General features: G+C 41.9%; 1 protein-coding gene across 6 annotated transcripts in view; it reads left to right on the plus strand.

Moving 5' to 3' along the window:
* LOC146353562 (cyclic AMP-dependent transcription factor ATF-7) overlaps positions 1–17,869 on the plus strand; it is a 136,418-nt gene that overhangs the window by 80,990 nt on the left and 37,559 nt on the right. For 2 of the 6 annotated variants that reach the window (XM_084836723.1, XM_084836728.1), the window contains exons 3-4: positions 10,591–10,687; positions 15,615–15,733. In XM_084836723.1, the coding sequence (XP_084692849.1) occupies positions 10,591–10,687; positions 15,615–15,733 (216 nt within the window). Of the gene's footprint in view, positions 1–111; positions 6,410–10,590; positions 10,688–15,614; positions 15,734–15,815; positions 16,925–17,869 lie in introns of those variants that run through there. The other 4 variants (XM_084836725.1, XM_084836726.1, XM_084836727.1 and 1 more) reach the window with 4 other exon arrangements.

Below are 17,869 nucleotides of genomic sequence, written 5' to 3' on the forward strand. Positions count from 1 at the left end.
GGCTCCTTTTTAGCATAGCATTCTGACAGGAAAAGCTGCATCTGCCCAAATTTTAGTTTAGTTCATAACTATTAGAGATACATGCATTTCATTTCTCTTCCTTACATGCAGAGACCTGCTCCAATACTGAGCATGAAGTGGTGCTACCCAGCTTTATGAATAGAGAACATGCAGAGTCTCAGTGAAGAAGAAAAGTGGGGTGCTTCAGAATAACAGACCCAAAGGTTGTTCAGGCACACAGCTAATATTACTATGGCTTTTAATACTACTAGGCAATAAATGTGATGACCTTTTCTAGTGAGTGAGCTGTCGGTGGTTCCTGTAGCTCAAATGAAAGAGCTTAAAAATTAGGTCAAGCATTTTAAACCTGGCTTATGTAAACGAGGAGGAGTATGATGGGCATGTGCTGAATATATTTTTCCAGCTTGCTGCTTTCAAAAAAAAATCTAGCTATTTTTAATTCTGTTATTCCTGGCTTGAGCTTAGGCAGTGGGCAATGTTTAAAGCTGCATACATTTTCAGATACTTGGACTTGGCTTGCTCATAACGTAAATAAGTGTTGCCCAAGAATGTAGCTTGTATTTCTGATTTAGTTTATAAAAACAAAAGAACATGGATTAATCATACTTCAGGATGTAAGCACATTTTTTAAAGTAAAAGGCATATATCCACATGGGTCCCTGAAGATTGTCAGAGCCAAAAATAACATTTTAGTATTGAAGCGGGTGGTAACTTTCTGAGACTCTGTTTCACACAAATGCATTGCAACCCCTGTTTCCCAAGGGAGCATGTCTAGATGTGGGTTTCCAGATTTCAGCAAGCTGCTAATAAAATTGGAAGGAAAAATACGTCTCTCTTTTCTGTAATGTTGATCTGAAATTTCAGAAAGGCATTGTATATTTTATACCCAAATGTTTTCTGATACAGACATCCTGTTGCAGTGGAGATGGAAATGGTGGGCTTGGAAAGGAAACAAAAGGAAGTTGTTTCAATGTATTGCCCCAGTTCAGATTCTTTCCGACCAAAGATTATTCATCGGTGTATTTTTGTGCTTAGCATCTAGCAGATGCGTTAAATTAAATAGGTGCCTTAATAATAATATAAAATGTTCAGTATGGTTTGGTGCTCCCTTCTGTTGTGGCATTTTTATATTTATATTTGTTAGGTACTTTATAAAATATAATTCTCTATGTGACAAGGTCAAATATAAAACAAAATTTAAACAATAACAATTCAACAATTCACAATAAAATCCAGCATAAAAGGAGAAAACAAATGCCAGCACCAATAAAAATCAATTAATTGTATAAAGGAGCTAAAACCAACCCACTAAATGTACCAACCAGCCAATAACCATCATCAACAAAGACTAATAATACAATGATGTTAACATAGTGGCAGCCGCTGAATCATTTTCCGTGCACAGTGTGGTAATCAATTGCATTATTTTAGAGCCTTACATGTATTGATTCTTATTGTGTTGTAATTGGTCCTTATATGTTTGAATCATAGCTTTTGATCATGAAGGAGAGAAAAGGAAGGGGATGCCTGTCCTCTAAATGTACAACTTCGTAGAATAATTCCTACTGGAATTGCCCCTGGCCATTTTATAGCCTTGCTCTTCGGCTGGGATTTAAAAAGCCATCCAAAACTAGTTACTCCTGCTCTTTACTTCATAGTGCCATTTGTGCAGTAAGAGAAAGTGACTGTTATTACTTTGTTCAGGCAAAGCTCTCTCCCTTCCTGTCTGCTTCTCATCCAAGCAAAGGAATATTGGACAGGGATTGCATTAGCCCTGTATTTACTCATATACTCTAGCCCTGAAAATAGGTTTAGCTGGAAGTGATACAAAGGTACAGAGAAAGCAGACTTTACTACAGGTTTGGTCAATTTGGTGTAAGTCCTTCTGGAAAAGAGAGGCAATTCAGGCCATCAGTTGCTAAGAGCATTGATGGCCATAACTGCTGTGATAGGTTAGTGATAAGGCCAGGAATAGAACCTGAAAACTTCTTCCTGTTCTTAATACCGCTTCACCCAGGGGTCCCCAAACTTTGCTTGGCATCCAAGCCATTTCTCGTGGTTGCCATCAGCCCTCTCCCTTCCACCCATCCCTCTGGTATAGGCAGAGGGCTTGGAAGAGACAGAGTCTTTTCTCATTTTCACTGGGATTTGGAGAAGATAAGAAACAGCAAGAAACTCTTCTGATCAGCAAGCTGAGATACTCCTTACTTACCTTCTCTTCAATTGTTTGAAGACTTGGGGGAGGATATTTTTACATTGGGCATGTAAGGAGAGGCAGTTGCCATTGGAGGCTTGACTGCACCTATATTTTAGGTAAACTTTTATTTATGGTAGTGTAAATCCTTTTAAAAAATATTTTGGAAAACAGTCATCAGCGACTGGCTTGCTTTCATGAAACTCACAGTTCACATATTGCAAGGTGCTGAGCTTTAGTGGTACTGTGCTATTAACATTATATGTACATGCTTTGCCCATAGACCAAAGAGGCAACAGTATCTTAAGCAAGTTAGGGCACAATCTTATGCATGTTCAGACAGAAAAAAGTCCTACAACTCCCAACATTCCCCAGCCAGCATGGCATGCTGGGAGTTGTAGGACTTCTTATCTAAACATGCATAGGATTGTACCCTTAAGGACACAACTTTAGTAAGAGCTGTGACATGCCAAGCATCAACTGAATCATCCTCTTTTTTCCAATGCAGGCATCACTTTCCCAAAGATAGGGGTTGCAGAGCTTAGCTTTTGCTTCAACCCATATCTTGGCTTTAGCTAAGAAGGCTTGTAGCAACCTGCCAGGATTGCTCTGCCAGTTTCCTGGCAATGCACCCTAAAGGTACATTGCATGGGGGGTAGGGGAGAGAAGCCAATAATGTTATGAACTGTTGCCTTCTGTGAGGCTTCATAAAGGTGGGATAACACTTTTAAAAGATTAGGAGTGAAGTTGGTATTCTAATAAAGGTCTTGTGTGTTACTGCTTTTCACATGCTACCCCCTGAAAAAAATGGCTGTAAGCCAGCAACATCAAGCCACCAAACTGACAAGGTAGACCGACCCCCTAGGGCAGGGGTGGAGAATCTCAGGCCCGGGGGCCAAATCCTTCTCTGGCATCACAGTGTTTACTCCACAAAGGCTCTGTGTCCTGTAGGCAAAGGATACAAGCTTCCTATTCTAAAGGTGATCAAATGCTTTCCTCCAAAAACCACTGTTACTGTCTCTTTTAGAAACACACACACTTGCTACAAAGTGTATTCATGTAAACTCGCATTATAAAATGTATTGTTCCAGAGATGACATTTGGAAGCTGTAGTAGCTTGTGGACCAAAATGTGCATTTTACTCTTCCAAAGGCTTTCACTGGAAAATTCAAGCCACTCTGCTTATGCCCTTCTTCCCCCATCCCCATCCTGACTTTTTACAATGATCTCTCAAGTCAACTAAACACCAGCACTGGCAACCCTGAAGCCATTGCTGGTTATAGTCAGCTTCTTGTCCAGGTGTTGAGTATTATTTCTAGAATCTGCATTGTAGGCCTTCCATGGTGTAACCTGGAAGGGGGGGGGTATGTATCTGTGACTGAATCAGTAAGACCATGTCTTCCCAGCAGGTTGATGAACAGCATTCAAAGTGCTAACCCAAGGGTGGTTTGTTGGTTTGTTTTTTGGTAAACTTCTATTCTTTCTGCAGCAAGTGCAATTCTTAAGGTGTTTTGTTTTGTTCTCATAATTGTGCCATTGTCACAGATACCTTATTGGCTAGACCGTATCATCACTGTGAAGTGTGGCACATCCCCTCCTATGACTCTTTGTGCTATTCTGAATGCCCTGTCATGTCTATGTATTTAAAACATTTCCATACCACCCTTTTGGAAAAGCCAATCAAGGGGCTTTACAAAAAGACCAATTTAAAAAATACACACACACACACACAAGAAACATAGTTCTTTTTTTTTCTCCCCCATGCCTCAGCTGTCTCGGATGGTGTGCATCTCCCTCTCCAGAACTCAGGCCTACACCTCTTATAACTAAAAGGATCCAAATAGTTACCCCATTCCCTTCCGCTGCATGAGGATGTCACTTAATACCACTATCCCCTAATAAAGCACTAAGAGAAAGCAGCAGCATTCTCACTGGACAGGACCACCATCGCAGGTTGGACTGGAAGTGCTGTTTTTCACCTACAGCAACATTGAGTTTCATTCTACCAAAGGAAATATTCCATATGCGATTTTATTTCATCCAGTCTATTGTTGCAGCCAGGCACCAATCTAGCATATCCACAGCCTCACCTGAGGAAGATGAAAAGGAGAAATAGAGCTGCATGTCCTCAGCATACTGATGACAAAGCACTCCAAAACTTCAGATGACTACACTCAACAGTTTCATGTAGATGTTGAATAGCATGGAAGACAAAATTGATCCCTGTGGAACCCCATACTGGAGAATCCACAGGGCCGAGCAATATTCCCCATGCATCTTACTCTGGAGCCATCTATCCAGGTAGGAGCGATGGGCAGCAGCTGTGTGCAGCTGGAGTAGTGGAAGCAGATGTTCCTAACCCCTCCTCCTTATTGGACCCCCTCCAGCCCCCTGAAAATGCTATACAGAGGGATGGGAGACCCTGCTGAATAGAGTGAGCTGTGAGGGTTCCCCAAAAATGGAACTGGGGCACCTTCCGCAAGCAGATCCTGGATTCAACCTCCCAATCCCTACTACATTTTAAGTGTTTTATAGAAGGGAAAATGCCATCCAGTGCAGTTTTCTACTATTGGTACAAAACTTGGCAGGAACAGCTGCATCTGATGAAATGCTCCCCTCGGTTCATGTCTCAAAGATAGGGAAGCCCATCCAGAGTCTGACTTGGCAGCTAGGGAAGGAGATTAAACACTGATGTTGTGGTTCAAACTCCTACCCTTTCATTTTGTATTCCATCACTTTGCCTTCTGTGGGGAGAGATGTGATTTAGGGCTGAAGTGCCAAGGTTAGCCTCCAGGTTTTGGTGTTCATTAGAAAACAGCAGAGTCTTTGTTGGTTTGTGTACAATAAACATTGCAGAGTAAATAAAATCCTATTAAAGCTTGTAAACATCTGTAGTCTAGAATGAAGGCATGTGTCCTGCAAAGGTCACAGGAGATGGATCTGTGGCATGACTTTGAGTACAGTTCCAGGTAGCTAAAGCTGGGTCAAGCAGGGCAGGACCTGGGCTGGCTCCCACTGCAAATTCCCGGGAGCAGGAGAAGTAGCTCTAATAACAGTCTGGGTTCGACTGCACAATAAATAGTGAAGCAGCCATACTGCATGCCCTAGGTGGCAGTCAGGGAGAAAGGAGATCTCCAGATGTTTTGGACCTGAACTTCCAGCATTTCTGGCCATTGGACGTGTTGGCAAGGACTTCTGGGAGTTGAAATCCAAAGTATCTGGAGTTCTACCTTCTGTCCACCCCTACCCTAGCCCAGTTAGCAAGAATTTAAAGAGGCAGTGCTTTGGCTTGGAGTTGGCTGGCCTCCAAGTGCCCTCCCCAATCTCCCCACTATCAGTCTTCTCTGCTGGGAACTTAGAAGAGAGTTAAGGGCTGTGGACAACTGGAAACTTTATGGGCCTGCAAATCCTGGTTGCTCAGGAGCTCCTAGCTCAGATAAACAGTCAGGTGCTAATTTTCCTCTCCTTGGGTGGCTTGCACAGTGCTTTTCCTCTGACAGGACTGTAGGCCAACTTCTGGATCTGTAGGCTCCCTGCCACAAAGACACGTCCCAAGGGGTCTCCTCTGTATCAGAATGGCCGTTTCTGGATTCTGGGGCATGACAGCATGAAGAGGATTTCTGAGATGAAACAAAATGTAGCTGAAAATCAGAGTAGAAGCTCCACTCCCCATGGTTGTACTTTATTGAGAGACGTGGCTTACATCTTCATGTACCATGGTTATATGGCAGTCACAGTGCTATCATTACCAGGCCCTGGTGAAATATAGCATGATGTTGCAGCACTTACTTTAAAAACCTGGTGCCACAAATCCTTCCACGCTGGCAAATAGATGAGCTTGACTCTCAGTTCCAGTGCTTTATAGTCCTGATTGCCACTGTTTGCCATCCTGACAAAGTGAAATCTCCACCCGCTTCTTCAGTGCCAGATTGTGGTGTCAAAGGAATAAGACTTGTAGTTGTGGGTTTTAATTTTATTTTCTTTGTTGAATATTTTATTTTTAAAGCTGCTTTTGAAATAGTGGCAGGTTTAATACTTAAGTGGTTTAGTTTGTTACCACTACTGTTCCATTCCTATGAAAGAAAATGAATTGCTTTCACATTGCCTTCACCCATCTATCTGCTTTCAGAATTCATGCCAGTTCTTTTTGAGGTGCTGAGTAGAAGACGTAAAGACAAAGGAATGGGCTAAAAAGTAAGGCTCACAGTAATTTGCATTGGAAGCACACCAATGAAGAACTTAAAGCAATAGTCTAATGTAATACACACATAGATACTTTTTAAAAATGTGCTTGTTTAGTCCACCCACACTGAAGGGTTTAGGATAAATAACACCTTAAAACAAAATGTAGTACAATTATTCATTGGTAGCATCTAATACAACTTGACCCCACTTAACCCATATTGCTAAATATAGCTCCAAAAGAGGCACTGTATGGAGTTATCAGTGGAAGGGAGCTCCCATAATTGCCTGGTAATTAAAGTGTATTTTAAGATTCCACTTTATTGATAGTGTTTATTGTTTTTTAAGCAATATTTTGCATAAAGAACAGACAAACCCCTTCCTCTATCTCACCTGTGCAACAGCTACTTTTAACAATTCAGTTGATGATGGAGAAATGCCTTCACAAGTTCTAATTTATCAAGCAAAGGATGGGAAAAATATAATAAAGATAACTAATGGGGGGGAGGGAGAGAGATGGGAAAGGAGGGGGGTGTTCTGTGCATCACAGAATTAAAAGTGTGACCAGATCTTCTGAAAGTGTTTGTTTTATCACTATTATGTCTGTGGGCCTCCTTCTCAGTTGCCACTAGACCTAATATTATCATGTCATACTGTGCATGTGAAAACTAGACCGACACATGCTCCTTTGGAACAAAGAGGACTCCTAGACAAAATTACAAAATTGGAAGACTGAAGTGGCCTCAGCAGTTGAAAGCTAGATATTTGGAAAATTCTACATCTGAAAAAAAATTGTAATACTGGTTTTATGACAATATTAGGACTTGTTTAGCATTGATTCTCCTACCAAATCAAGAGAGGAGAGAAGTAAAATGGCCTCGCGTGTCCATATCCAAAAGCGTGTACATGTTGAAGCTATTACACTTTATGAATCATTTTGTTTCTGGAACCGATTGTTAAATATTGTCACAGGCGACCAATTATTTTCCACCAAATCCTTGTTTTACTATCCCTTCTACACGCTGGTCTCCTCATAATGAATTGCAAGAAAAGGTGATGCTGTAGGGTAAATCTAATGGCAGGTTTGCCTTCCTATGTATAAAATCCCATTCAAAAATATGTTTTAGTAATAAAATGGCGGCGGGGGGGTGACTTTGACTCCTGTGTTTGTAATTTTATACATGCACTGCAAAGGCTAGAATGGAGCATCTCAATTTCACTGCCTCATGTCCACATAGAAAGGATGGCGTTCTGCTTTTGGAGAGGCCAAAGAATATTGGCGTGCCTCAAGCAATTCACAGGAGCAAATTGTTATTTAAGGAAAAAAGGAAGTGTTAATAATTCTTCTGATGCAGTAGCTATTGTTACAGACAAGGCAGTGTTTCGGCAGTACCAAAAATACTGATTGCATAAAAATCCTGCAATATGGTCACTTGGAAATGTTCTAAAGCTGTCACAGTGGGTTTAGAAGACACACAAACAATTCAAATTTGGGGGCAGGGGGGTGGCTTCGCCCTTTTGTCTTTTTCCTCTGTTCCCATGGTGCCTCTATTTTTTTTTTTTTGAAGTGTTACCTGAGACTTATTTATTTACATATTTTTTTACCCCTCTCTTGGGCCAAAAAGCGTTCCCAGAGCGTCTTACAGAGATTAATAATAAGATAGTCCCTGCCCTCAGGCTTACAATCTAAAAGACAGGACACAAAAGGAAAAGGGATTGGGAGGGAAGGAGGAAGAAAAAAAGCTAAAACTTAGGCACCAGTTCTTAGTTTCAGAGTTTTTATACGTGTTCTTTATGGCAGGGAAGAGTGAAACAAGCTCCCTGCAGCTGTTCCATCTCTGGCCAATGTGTGGGTCCAGGTTGGTCTCCCCCTTGCTATGATGTTCATCCTAGGAGGCAGTGGCTCTTGGTTCTCTGGTCAGTGGAATCTGTGATTCTATGGATCCTATCTATCTATATCTATTATTCTTTGTGGGTGGTGGAGCTCTCAACAACAAAGCCATCTCCATTCATTTCTCTAAGGTTCAGGGCAGCTGGCCTGTGGCCACAAGGAATGTGCACATGTGGTTGCCCCCTCCATTGAAGTGAATAGGAAAACCTTCTCATGCAGTAGCTGTGGAACACATGAAGAATTCTGGATTGCTGAACAGGTTCTGCACTCACTCACACACACGCACATCTGTTTGCTTTCCATTTGAGAATGAAGACATTCTCAAATGAAATCCAGAATAGTAGTGTGTTATAGTTAGAGATGGGAGAACCAGGGATGTTCAAGCCCCACGAGATTCTCCAAACTCCACTTGGAAGCTTGGTTCGCCTCTCTACCATTTTCATTTATGACCTGTTTTTCTTTTTGTTGAAATGAAAGTGCACATATCAAATGGGAAAATACACATTTCTGTGCACGTTTTCCCCATTGACTAAAGTGTGAAAATACTTTTTTTAAAGTGCATTTTAAAGTGTGCATTAAAAAAAAATACACATTTTTTCTAACATAATTGCAAGTTTAGGAATGTGCGGATCCCCCCCCCCCCCCGAGCACTCCCATTCACATTTGTATTTGGGTTTGCCATTGGGGCAAGTTCTGCTGATTTTGAACAAAATTCTCATACATCCCTAGTTATGTTAAATAAAGCATTGAGATCAGCCTCGGTAGGCCGTCTGTCTTTCCCATCAGCCAGGACAGTTAGGCTGGTGAGGACTAAGGAGAGGGCCTTTTCTGTGGTGGCCCGCACTCTGTAGAATTCCCTCCCTAGTGATCTCCACCACGCTCCCTCTTTGATGAGCTTCCGCCAGGCTTTAAAAACGTGGCTTTTCAGGTGGGCATTTGGGGTGGGTTAGGGGTTTTTAGAGCAGTGTTGTTTTGTTATGTTGTTTTGTTCAGTTGATTATGTAAATTCGTTGTATTTCATGTTATAAGTATTCTACGCCGCCTAGAGTGGCTGGGTAGCTGCCCAGATGGGCGGCTAATAAATCTAATAAATAAAATTGAGCTATGGTTCCAGTTCCATGCATGGTGATGAGCTTGATCTAAGTAGCCTCATTTACACTTTACAGTGCAAGTCTTTCACCTGCGCTTTACAGCTGGGGTACCTCACAGGGTGAGCTACCTCACAGGGTGGTTGTAAGAATGAAATTTTAAATTTAATCAATAAACAACTAACATTTAGTTGATGGAGGGCAAGTTTAATTTATGAGGCTGAGTGTAAAGAGCATGCTTCCAATTTTTTTAAAGCTATTTTGGTTCTTGTATGTTTGCTCTAATAAAGAAAATATTAAAGATGGCCTTTCTAATAATCACTGCTAGTTTTTATTTATTCACTTCATTTAGTCTTGCAGAAAGGCATCTTTATTGAGGTTTTGGTGATGTGCAGATTTTACCAAATGTTAACGATTGATCAGTTAAAAGGCAGATAATTAATCAACTAAAAATCTCGTTAATTTGTTAACAGCCCTGGCAGTAATAAATATCCTTTGTGGGGGAAATCCATTTTGGCCAGCAGGGTCCCAGACGCTGGTTACATTTTGTTCCTTCCTGTAATCATACTGCAGGTGGAACATAGCATATTTTGGCACATGAGATGTGCAGGCCCTTGTTTATTGGGAGCGATGATTGAGCTGTTGCATTTCTCTGCGTTTGTAGCCATTGGACAATGATCTTGGACCAGCCGAGCTCTGTTGTGTTTCATAAACTGCAGGACCAAATCGCCTTATAAATGCCAACTTTGTTTGGCACAAGCCAAGCTATTAACTGATCCTCCCCCGTTCCCCACCCTTCCATCTCCAATAGTAAATAATTTCTCTCTCCATTAGTCAATAATAAAGTGGCACATTTTGCAGAGCACTGCAGAGAGAATATTTCAAATCTCCTAGTTTAGCTGCAGTAACTACACACTGTTGCCTTTTTCCCCCCTTTCTGAATTTTGATTATTAAACCTATCTTCCTCTATCAGCCAGGGGCTCAGCATGTTATGGCTTTTTTCCCTTCCATTTAGAGAAAATGTGTTCACACAGCACTTCTCTCACAATCTGTCCAGTTCTGTTTTTACTTAGCACTTTGTAGTGATTATATTACAACCTCTATTTTGAGGCATTCCCACCCCACCCCATATCCTGCTGCAGAATGTATAGTATAATATAAAATGCATGTATTCATTTATTGCCCTGTCCCCATCCCCCCCGTTTCATTTCAGAGGTTTACAAATGAGGACCACCTGGCCGTTCATAAACTCAAGCATGAGATGACACTGAAATTCGGTCCTGCCAGAACGGATTCGGTCATCATAGCAGGTACGTATTGCGATCCAGGTCATCTTGGAAAGTGGCACATTTAATACAGCCCAGTTGTAAGATCGATACCAGGGGCCAGGTGCACTGAATAATGTCTGCTCCACCCAGTGCTGTGACCTTCATTTAATCAGGAAGAGGTGGCGGAAACCAAGTGAGAGGCTTCTAGATCTCTTGCCTTTTTAAATGTATTATGGTGGCAGTGTCAAGTTTTGTGACTTAAGAGTGAAAGATTTACAGACAAAAGGTCTTTCAGGTGTCTTAGTGTGCTTTTCGAGGTGATGAACAAAAGCTGACAAGCTCAGCTTCCTCTTCTTGTCCCAGGTGTCAATTTTCTCAGGCTTTTAAACTGTCAGTTAATAAATTTGAAACTCAGTCTCACTGGCTGACTGTTGCTGGAGGTGCATTTGCAAAGCCCAGATGAGTCTCTCTCAACATAGGCAGCCAATGTAGCCCCTTTATACAAGCTTTGAGGGAAATGTACCTGGCAGTAGGCTATTGCCATGGAGGGATATTCTCCCACGCTTTCAATTGTCCTGCATTGTGGATCCTTAAAAGGGGTGAATGAGGTGGGCAGAGTTGATGATTAGATAATGAAATGGTTTCTGCTCTGCCCCCTATCGAAAGGGAATAAATGCATCCAAAGTTTCCAATGGAGAACTGATTTCTTTATAAAAGTCCACACTATGCACAGTTCAGCTTCCTTGGTGTACTTTCCATACATTTAATATTGGATTGTAAAACCCATAGAATTTTGGCAGATCCAATTTTTCTATTACTACAGCTTTGGCAGGGGGAAAAAAAGCTGTCGCTACTGGCATTCTTCCTTAATATAGAGCTATTGAAAGTCATTATTAAAACTTGGTTGCTGCCCTATACCAGGTCATACTATTTGATAACCTAACTCAGCCTTTTCCAACCTAGTGCCCTCCAGATGTTTTGGACGACAGCTCCCAGAATTCCTGACCATTGGTCACGCTGACTAGGCTCATGGGAGTTGAAGCCTAAAACATTTGGAGGGCACCAGGTTGGGGAGAGCTGATCAAAGCCATATTGTTTATTCTGACTGGCAATGGTGCTCTCAGGCAGAGAGAATCTTTCCCATCTCCAGCTACCTTTTAACTGGAGGCACCAGAGAATGAACCTGGGATTGTCTGCATATAAAGCATGTCCTTGACATGAAGTCCATGTCAGGGCAAAATATCCCTTAGTTGCACTTATCAATACTATTCTCATCAACCTCACCATATAAAAAGATCAGGAGTCACCATCTGATCTTGTGTAGCCACATTCTGTATGACCAGGTGCTAATGTGTTACAAGGAGAATCTTTCTTGCTCTTGGAACTCCTTTCTTCCTGACAAGTGCAGTTGTGCATGCAGAAAAGTATATAGGGTCTGAACAGCTGGAGTTAGGACACAGCAGAGTGCTCTTCTGCATTTTTATGTCCTTTAGTCAAAGACAAAGTGTCCGCAGTTCTCCAGCATTGACAACTATCACCATCTCCAGTTGTATAATGGCCATTTCAACAGTAGGAGATGCACGTCATTTATTCCTTTTGCAGCAGCTATTCGATTAAGCAGATGAGTCACTCAGAGCTCTTCTCCTGTCCTCCAAACATCCTGGATATTTCAGCCCACAGAGCTTGTCCCTCCCGACGAGAACAAATCAGTCTTTTCTCTCTGACACAAAGTAATGTAATGTGCAATCAGAAAGTTCCCCTGAGATTCTGGGCTTGCTAGCATCAGCCAACCTAGTAAAAAATTCCAGAAAAATCTAAGTTACATGGACTGAGATTTAAGCAAGGGCTGCTTGCATCCCATTCTTCTGCAGCTGCCCTGCACAAGCATTTAATTTAGTAATAGAGACAGAAGTCAGCATCCCAAGAATGTCCAATTTCACTTAAACGGTGGAGGGGGGAGCACACTTCTTTCTGGATTTTAAAATAAGCTTGAAAATGTGTGAACAATTGATGTAGGAAGTTCAGAATGCTGACCATTTTTCCAAGTGTTAGAGCTTCAATGCTTTACGTAGTTCCTTCCCTTTCCCATGGAAGCAAAATGTGTTACGCAGGTTCTGGAAATATATTGAAAAATGCATAACTCAGGTCATAGCACATTGATGCAGAATATGTATAGAAATCCATTTGTATCAGTGCAGAATGTACACAGTCCTTTAGCTAGAAATCAGATATGATTTCCATACCCAGTAGTTAGGAATAGGCATTCTGAAGCAGAAATCAGGAAACTGATGCTACCACTGTGCTTTTTTAGTAGTCATTCCTCTAGCAGCTTCTCTGTGGCAAGTTAGATTCTTCTCCGGGCAAACAAGTAGGGAAGTTTGTGTAAATTAGAAGATGGCACTCTTCTCTTTTAGGCCATTGATTTGCCACAAGTGGTTTTAGATAGGTACAAATGGGCAGCAGGTAGGCTAGTTTTTGAAAAAGTATGGTGCAGCCACACTTGGAATACTGTGTACAGTTCTGGTCACCACGTCTGTCTGTCTGTCTGTCTGTCTATCTCTAGAGATAGATACATTAGAATTTGAAAAAGTGCAGAAAAGGGCAACTAAAATGATCAAGGAGCAACTCACCTATCAGGGAAGGTTACAACAGTTGGGATTGTTTAGCTTGGAGAAAAGGCGAGTAAGGGGAGACATGATAGAGGTGTACAAAATTATGTCTGGTGTGGAGAATGTGGATAGGGAGACATTTTTCTCCCTCTCTCATAATATTAAAACCCAGGGTCATCCCCTGAAGCTGGTTGGTGGGAGATTCAGGACCGATAAAAGGAAGGACTTCTTCTCACAGCGCATAGTTAAACTATGGAATTTGCTACCACAGGAAGTAGTGATGGCCACCAATTTAGGTGGCTTTAAAAGGAGGTTAGACAAATTCATGGTGGCTACTTGTCCTGATGGCTATATGCTACCTCCAGTATCAGAGGCAGTATGCCTGTGTACACCGGTTGCTGGGGAACATGGGTGGGAGGGTGCTGTTGCATTCATGTCCTACTTGTGGATTTCCTGTAGGCAACTGGTTGGCCACTGTGTGAACAGAATGCTGGACTAGATGGACCCTTGGTCTGATCCAGGAGGGATCTTCTTATGTTCTTATGTGTTTAACTGCTGATTTCTTTAACTCATTATTTAAGCAACAACAGTGAGGCCATTGACAATATGCTAAAGCAGGTCACAAGTGGTGGTAGGGCTTTCTTAAGGATATTTGGGTGGGGCAGTGGGAATGAGCCAGGATATTGTCTCTCTCTTTCTTTCTTTCGTTCATTTAATTTTATTTCCAGTAGCAAGTGTGCTCTGGACAGATAACAGTTAAAAGAATACAATACAGTACAAATAATTAAAAGAACATGATACAATGCAAAAAACTACAAACAGCACAGGGAGATAGATATATAGATATGAACAGCCATAAAAATCTATAAATTTAAGTCTCTAAAATGCTTGGGAGAAAAGAAGGGTGTTCATCTGGTGCCAAAAAGATAACAACGTAGGCACCAGGTGAGCCTGCTAGGCTAACTCATAAGAGTTAGCCAAGACCCTGAAGTCATCCTGTTCCCTTTGTGAAAAGCTGAGGTGACTTGATCAAGAAGGGTTGGAAAAATAAGACTGGTGGAGACATGATAATGCTGCAGTTCAGGATCATCTGAACTGCTCAAGCAACCCAAGCAGTCACTTTAGAGCAGGGGCAGGCAACATAGTCCCTGTAGGCACCAGTGGCTGCAGGCCGATCCTTTCATCTATAGGACGCTCATTTTGTGGTGGTGCCCACGGCAGTTTCCCACATTTCCAAATGTGCCTGTCCACCCAAAAAGTTTGCTTACCCCTTCATTAGAAGAGCAATATTTTTAGGGGTCTTTGTGCAGTACCTGTCATCCAAGTGGTATTCCCCATGACATCTTAAGAGATCCTGGAGCATATTTATTTTATTTAAAGTATTTCTTGGTCACTTTCAGGGCAGAAGCCCTCCCAAGGCAGCATATAGCAATCAAACACATAAAACCGGTATGATATTAAGAACAATAAAAACAGTAAGAATACAATAAAAACAGCAATAAAGAGAACAACAAGAGCAGCAACAAGAGCAATCATATTAGGAGAAGGTCAGAGTAAAATAATATGTTTTCAAGGCCTTCTGAAAAGCCTGCAATGTTGGAGCATGGCAGACCTCCAATGGCAGCATATTCCAGAGATGTGGGGCCGCTCCAGAGAAGGCCCTCTCATGTGTAGTCACCCACCAAACTGCCCTAACAGGTGGGCAAATGAGAAGGGCCTCTCTTGCTGAACTTAAAGTGCAGGCAGGCTGATATGGGTGAGGGTGGACCTTCAAGTAATTTGGTCCCAAATTGTTTAAAGCAAAACCAGCACTTTCAATTGGGCTCGAAAACACACTGGTAACCTCTGTAGTGCCTTTCAGATCATGTAGCGATGCCATCTAAAGCAGCAAAATGTCTTAGACTTTCCTTTGGCTCTGCCATAAGAGCTTCCTATCCTCCCATTATATAACCAATTCTGCATTCTCTCTGTTTCTAACCACTTCTGGTCTATCTTCTAAAAATGCCCCCTTCCATTCCTGCATCCAGATTCACAACCACCTACATGGAAATTCGTTCTCTCCAAGCTATCCTATCCACAGGATGTCCGGCTTCCTTTTCCATAGAGGACTCCCTTATCCTACCCTGTATTGCAGATTTCTGTATCCTACCCACGTTATCAGCAGATTAGGCTGTGTTTTGTAAAGACACACACACAAAAATAGGAATTGTAGAGATGCATGAAAGAAAGGAAACTGGTTTTCTAGAATTAAAAGGTTAAAAACAGCATTGTTAGGAAATTCTATGATGAATACATATTCCTGGCTCCTCATTCTGTGAAGTGAATATTGTAATTGTCTTTTTATCTCGCTCTCTGAACAGATCAGACGCCAACACCAACCCGTTTCCTGAAGAACTGTGAGGAAGTCGGACTTTTCAATGAGTTGGCAAGCTCCTTTGAGCATGAGTTCAAGAAAGCCACAGAAGATGATGAGAAAAAGGCAAGAAGCAAAGTGCTTCATTCTAGCTTCGCTAGACTCTGGAGAACTGTGGGGCGATTTGTTGTTCTGTAGTGTCCTTAAGTTGTGAGATTTAAGACACAAGCCTCAGCATTGCCAGACATTACCCAGCCCAGAGGTTCATTTAGCTTCAGATCTCGTCTCCAATCCTGGCCTGAATCGAGTGTGTCAGAAGATGCTACACGGTAGTTGTAGAGTTCTGCCTTTATGCTGAGTCAGACCAATGGTTCATCTTGTTTGGTACTATCTGCCCTGACTTTCAGCAACTTTCCAGGGTTTCTGGCAGAAGCCTATCTTTGCCCTTATTCCTAAGCTGTGGACACTGGCTGCGTGCAAAGCACTTGCTTCTGCCACCATACTTTGGTCTTCTCTATTTGTGTTTTGCATACTGTTGTTCACTCTTTGCTTGTAGCATTCAAATGGTTAAGGGCATCTTGAATAGGAACAGCTGGATTGCCTTACCATTTTGGAGAATAGGTGGTGGGGAATGCTACTTCTGTAGACTATCCTCTTTTTTTTTCTTTTTGTAAGTGCATGCTAACATTCAAATACATGATGGGTGCTAGGCAGTTCATGGACCATGGAAATTTTGCCCGATCTCGCGAGCCACTGACATGAAGCAGAGGATGAAGCACAGGGAAATGCCCATACTCCTAGTTCTGAGTTATGACCTTTACCTAAACACTGGGTCCAGCAGCCATTAAAGCAGGGAGGGGGAAGGGCCACTGACTGCTCCTACAGGCTGTTTATGAGCCCTGAAGCAGGAAATAGCAGCTCAGCTCTTTCCCACTATTCTCCTGTAGTGAGGAACATGCTTGGCAAGTTTGAGTACATTGGGATGTCTTGATCCTGCTCGAAATGAATAGGGTACCATTCTTGGGATGCAGTAGCTAGCCTGTGAGCCTGGGCTGCCTAGAAAACAGCTGGAATGAAAGAAAGTTGGAACGTGTTAAAGGAGTCTGGAGGAGACACAGAGAAGGTAAAGCTTTGGCAGTCCAGGAATGGCTTTGAGGAGAAGCCAAAAGGAGGAAAGGGAGTTAGGCAATTAACTTAGTCACCTTCACAATGGCTTTGAGCTCTACTGCTGGAATGAATTGCCTCTTGCCTGTTGTTTCCTTGCATGTTCCCTTGCATGTTCCAGGACTCTGTGAAGCAGCTGAAACATCAAACCAGGTAGTCAACACTTATTTAAGAACTTTAAAAAATAAATGCTAAATGCCCAGGTGCACGTCTTTCATCTTGGTGCCTTTGCACTCATTGGCCAGAACACTGGAAGGCAGGAGCAGCTTACTGAGCCACTTGGGTAGGATTCTGCCTGCTCATATTTCCTTAATGAAAGCTGAACATTCAAGGAAAGAGCCTGAAGTGTCTACAACTTTGTTCTTCCTTGTGCCTTCCCTGCCTTGCAAAGGAAGGAACACCACTAATATTTAGAACAAATTTTTGCTTCTTCCAAGCAAATGTCTATTTTGTTTCCTTGAAAACACCACTTAATGTGATTATGATTGGCTATACTGATCTAGGAGCTTTGTGAAAGATAAATGGAAGACAAACCTTGCCTATAGGCTTACAGTGTCAGAATTAAATTGCCTACTGCTAGGATCTACAAGTATGTAGTTCTGAGAGGGAGCAGAATCTTTTCCGTGTTGGCCAAGTAAAGGGTTTTTCTCACATTCATTACAGGGCTTAAAGAGGACACCTAGAAGAGGAGGGAAATCTTTTATTCGCCCAATTAGTTGTTGCAAGTTTTGGAACCCATCCCAGCCATAGCTGAGGTCAGATTTCATAGAACCCACCTAAGGAATGAATGAAATAATGAAGCAAAGACCTACCTCCACTCCCGGCCCCCCGTGTGCTACCCAAGTTTTCTATGTAGAATGTGTTGAAAAATGCATTCAAAGTATTCCGGGGTGGGGGGAGAGGGGAGCTTGGGTAATGCATATTTTGTACAACTGTTTTTTTTCTAGACTGAAATATGTTTGGTAAAAAGATAGACCTCTGCATTCAATCAGCTTGTTTCTCAGCTAAATAGCTGTAGAAATTCAATCACATAAATATCTTTCCAAAGATAGTGACATGGGGAATTCAGAACTATATAAATATTTTTTATTTTTTTTA

This window comes from Heloderma suspectum, chromosome 2 (assembly GCF_057233095.1).
Source record: "Heloderma suspectum isolate Gila_16-S chromosome 2, 16-S_ref, whole genome shotgun sequence".
Taxonomy (NCBI): domain Eukaryota; kingdom Metazoa; phylum Chordata; class Lepidosauria; order Squamata; family Helodermatidae; genus Heloderma; species Heloderma suspectum.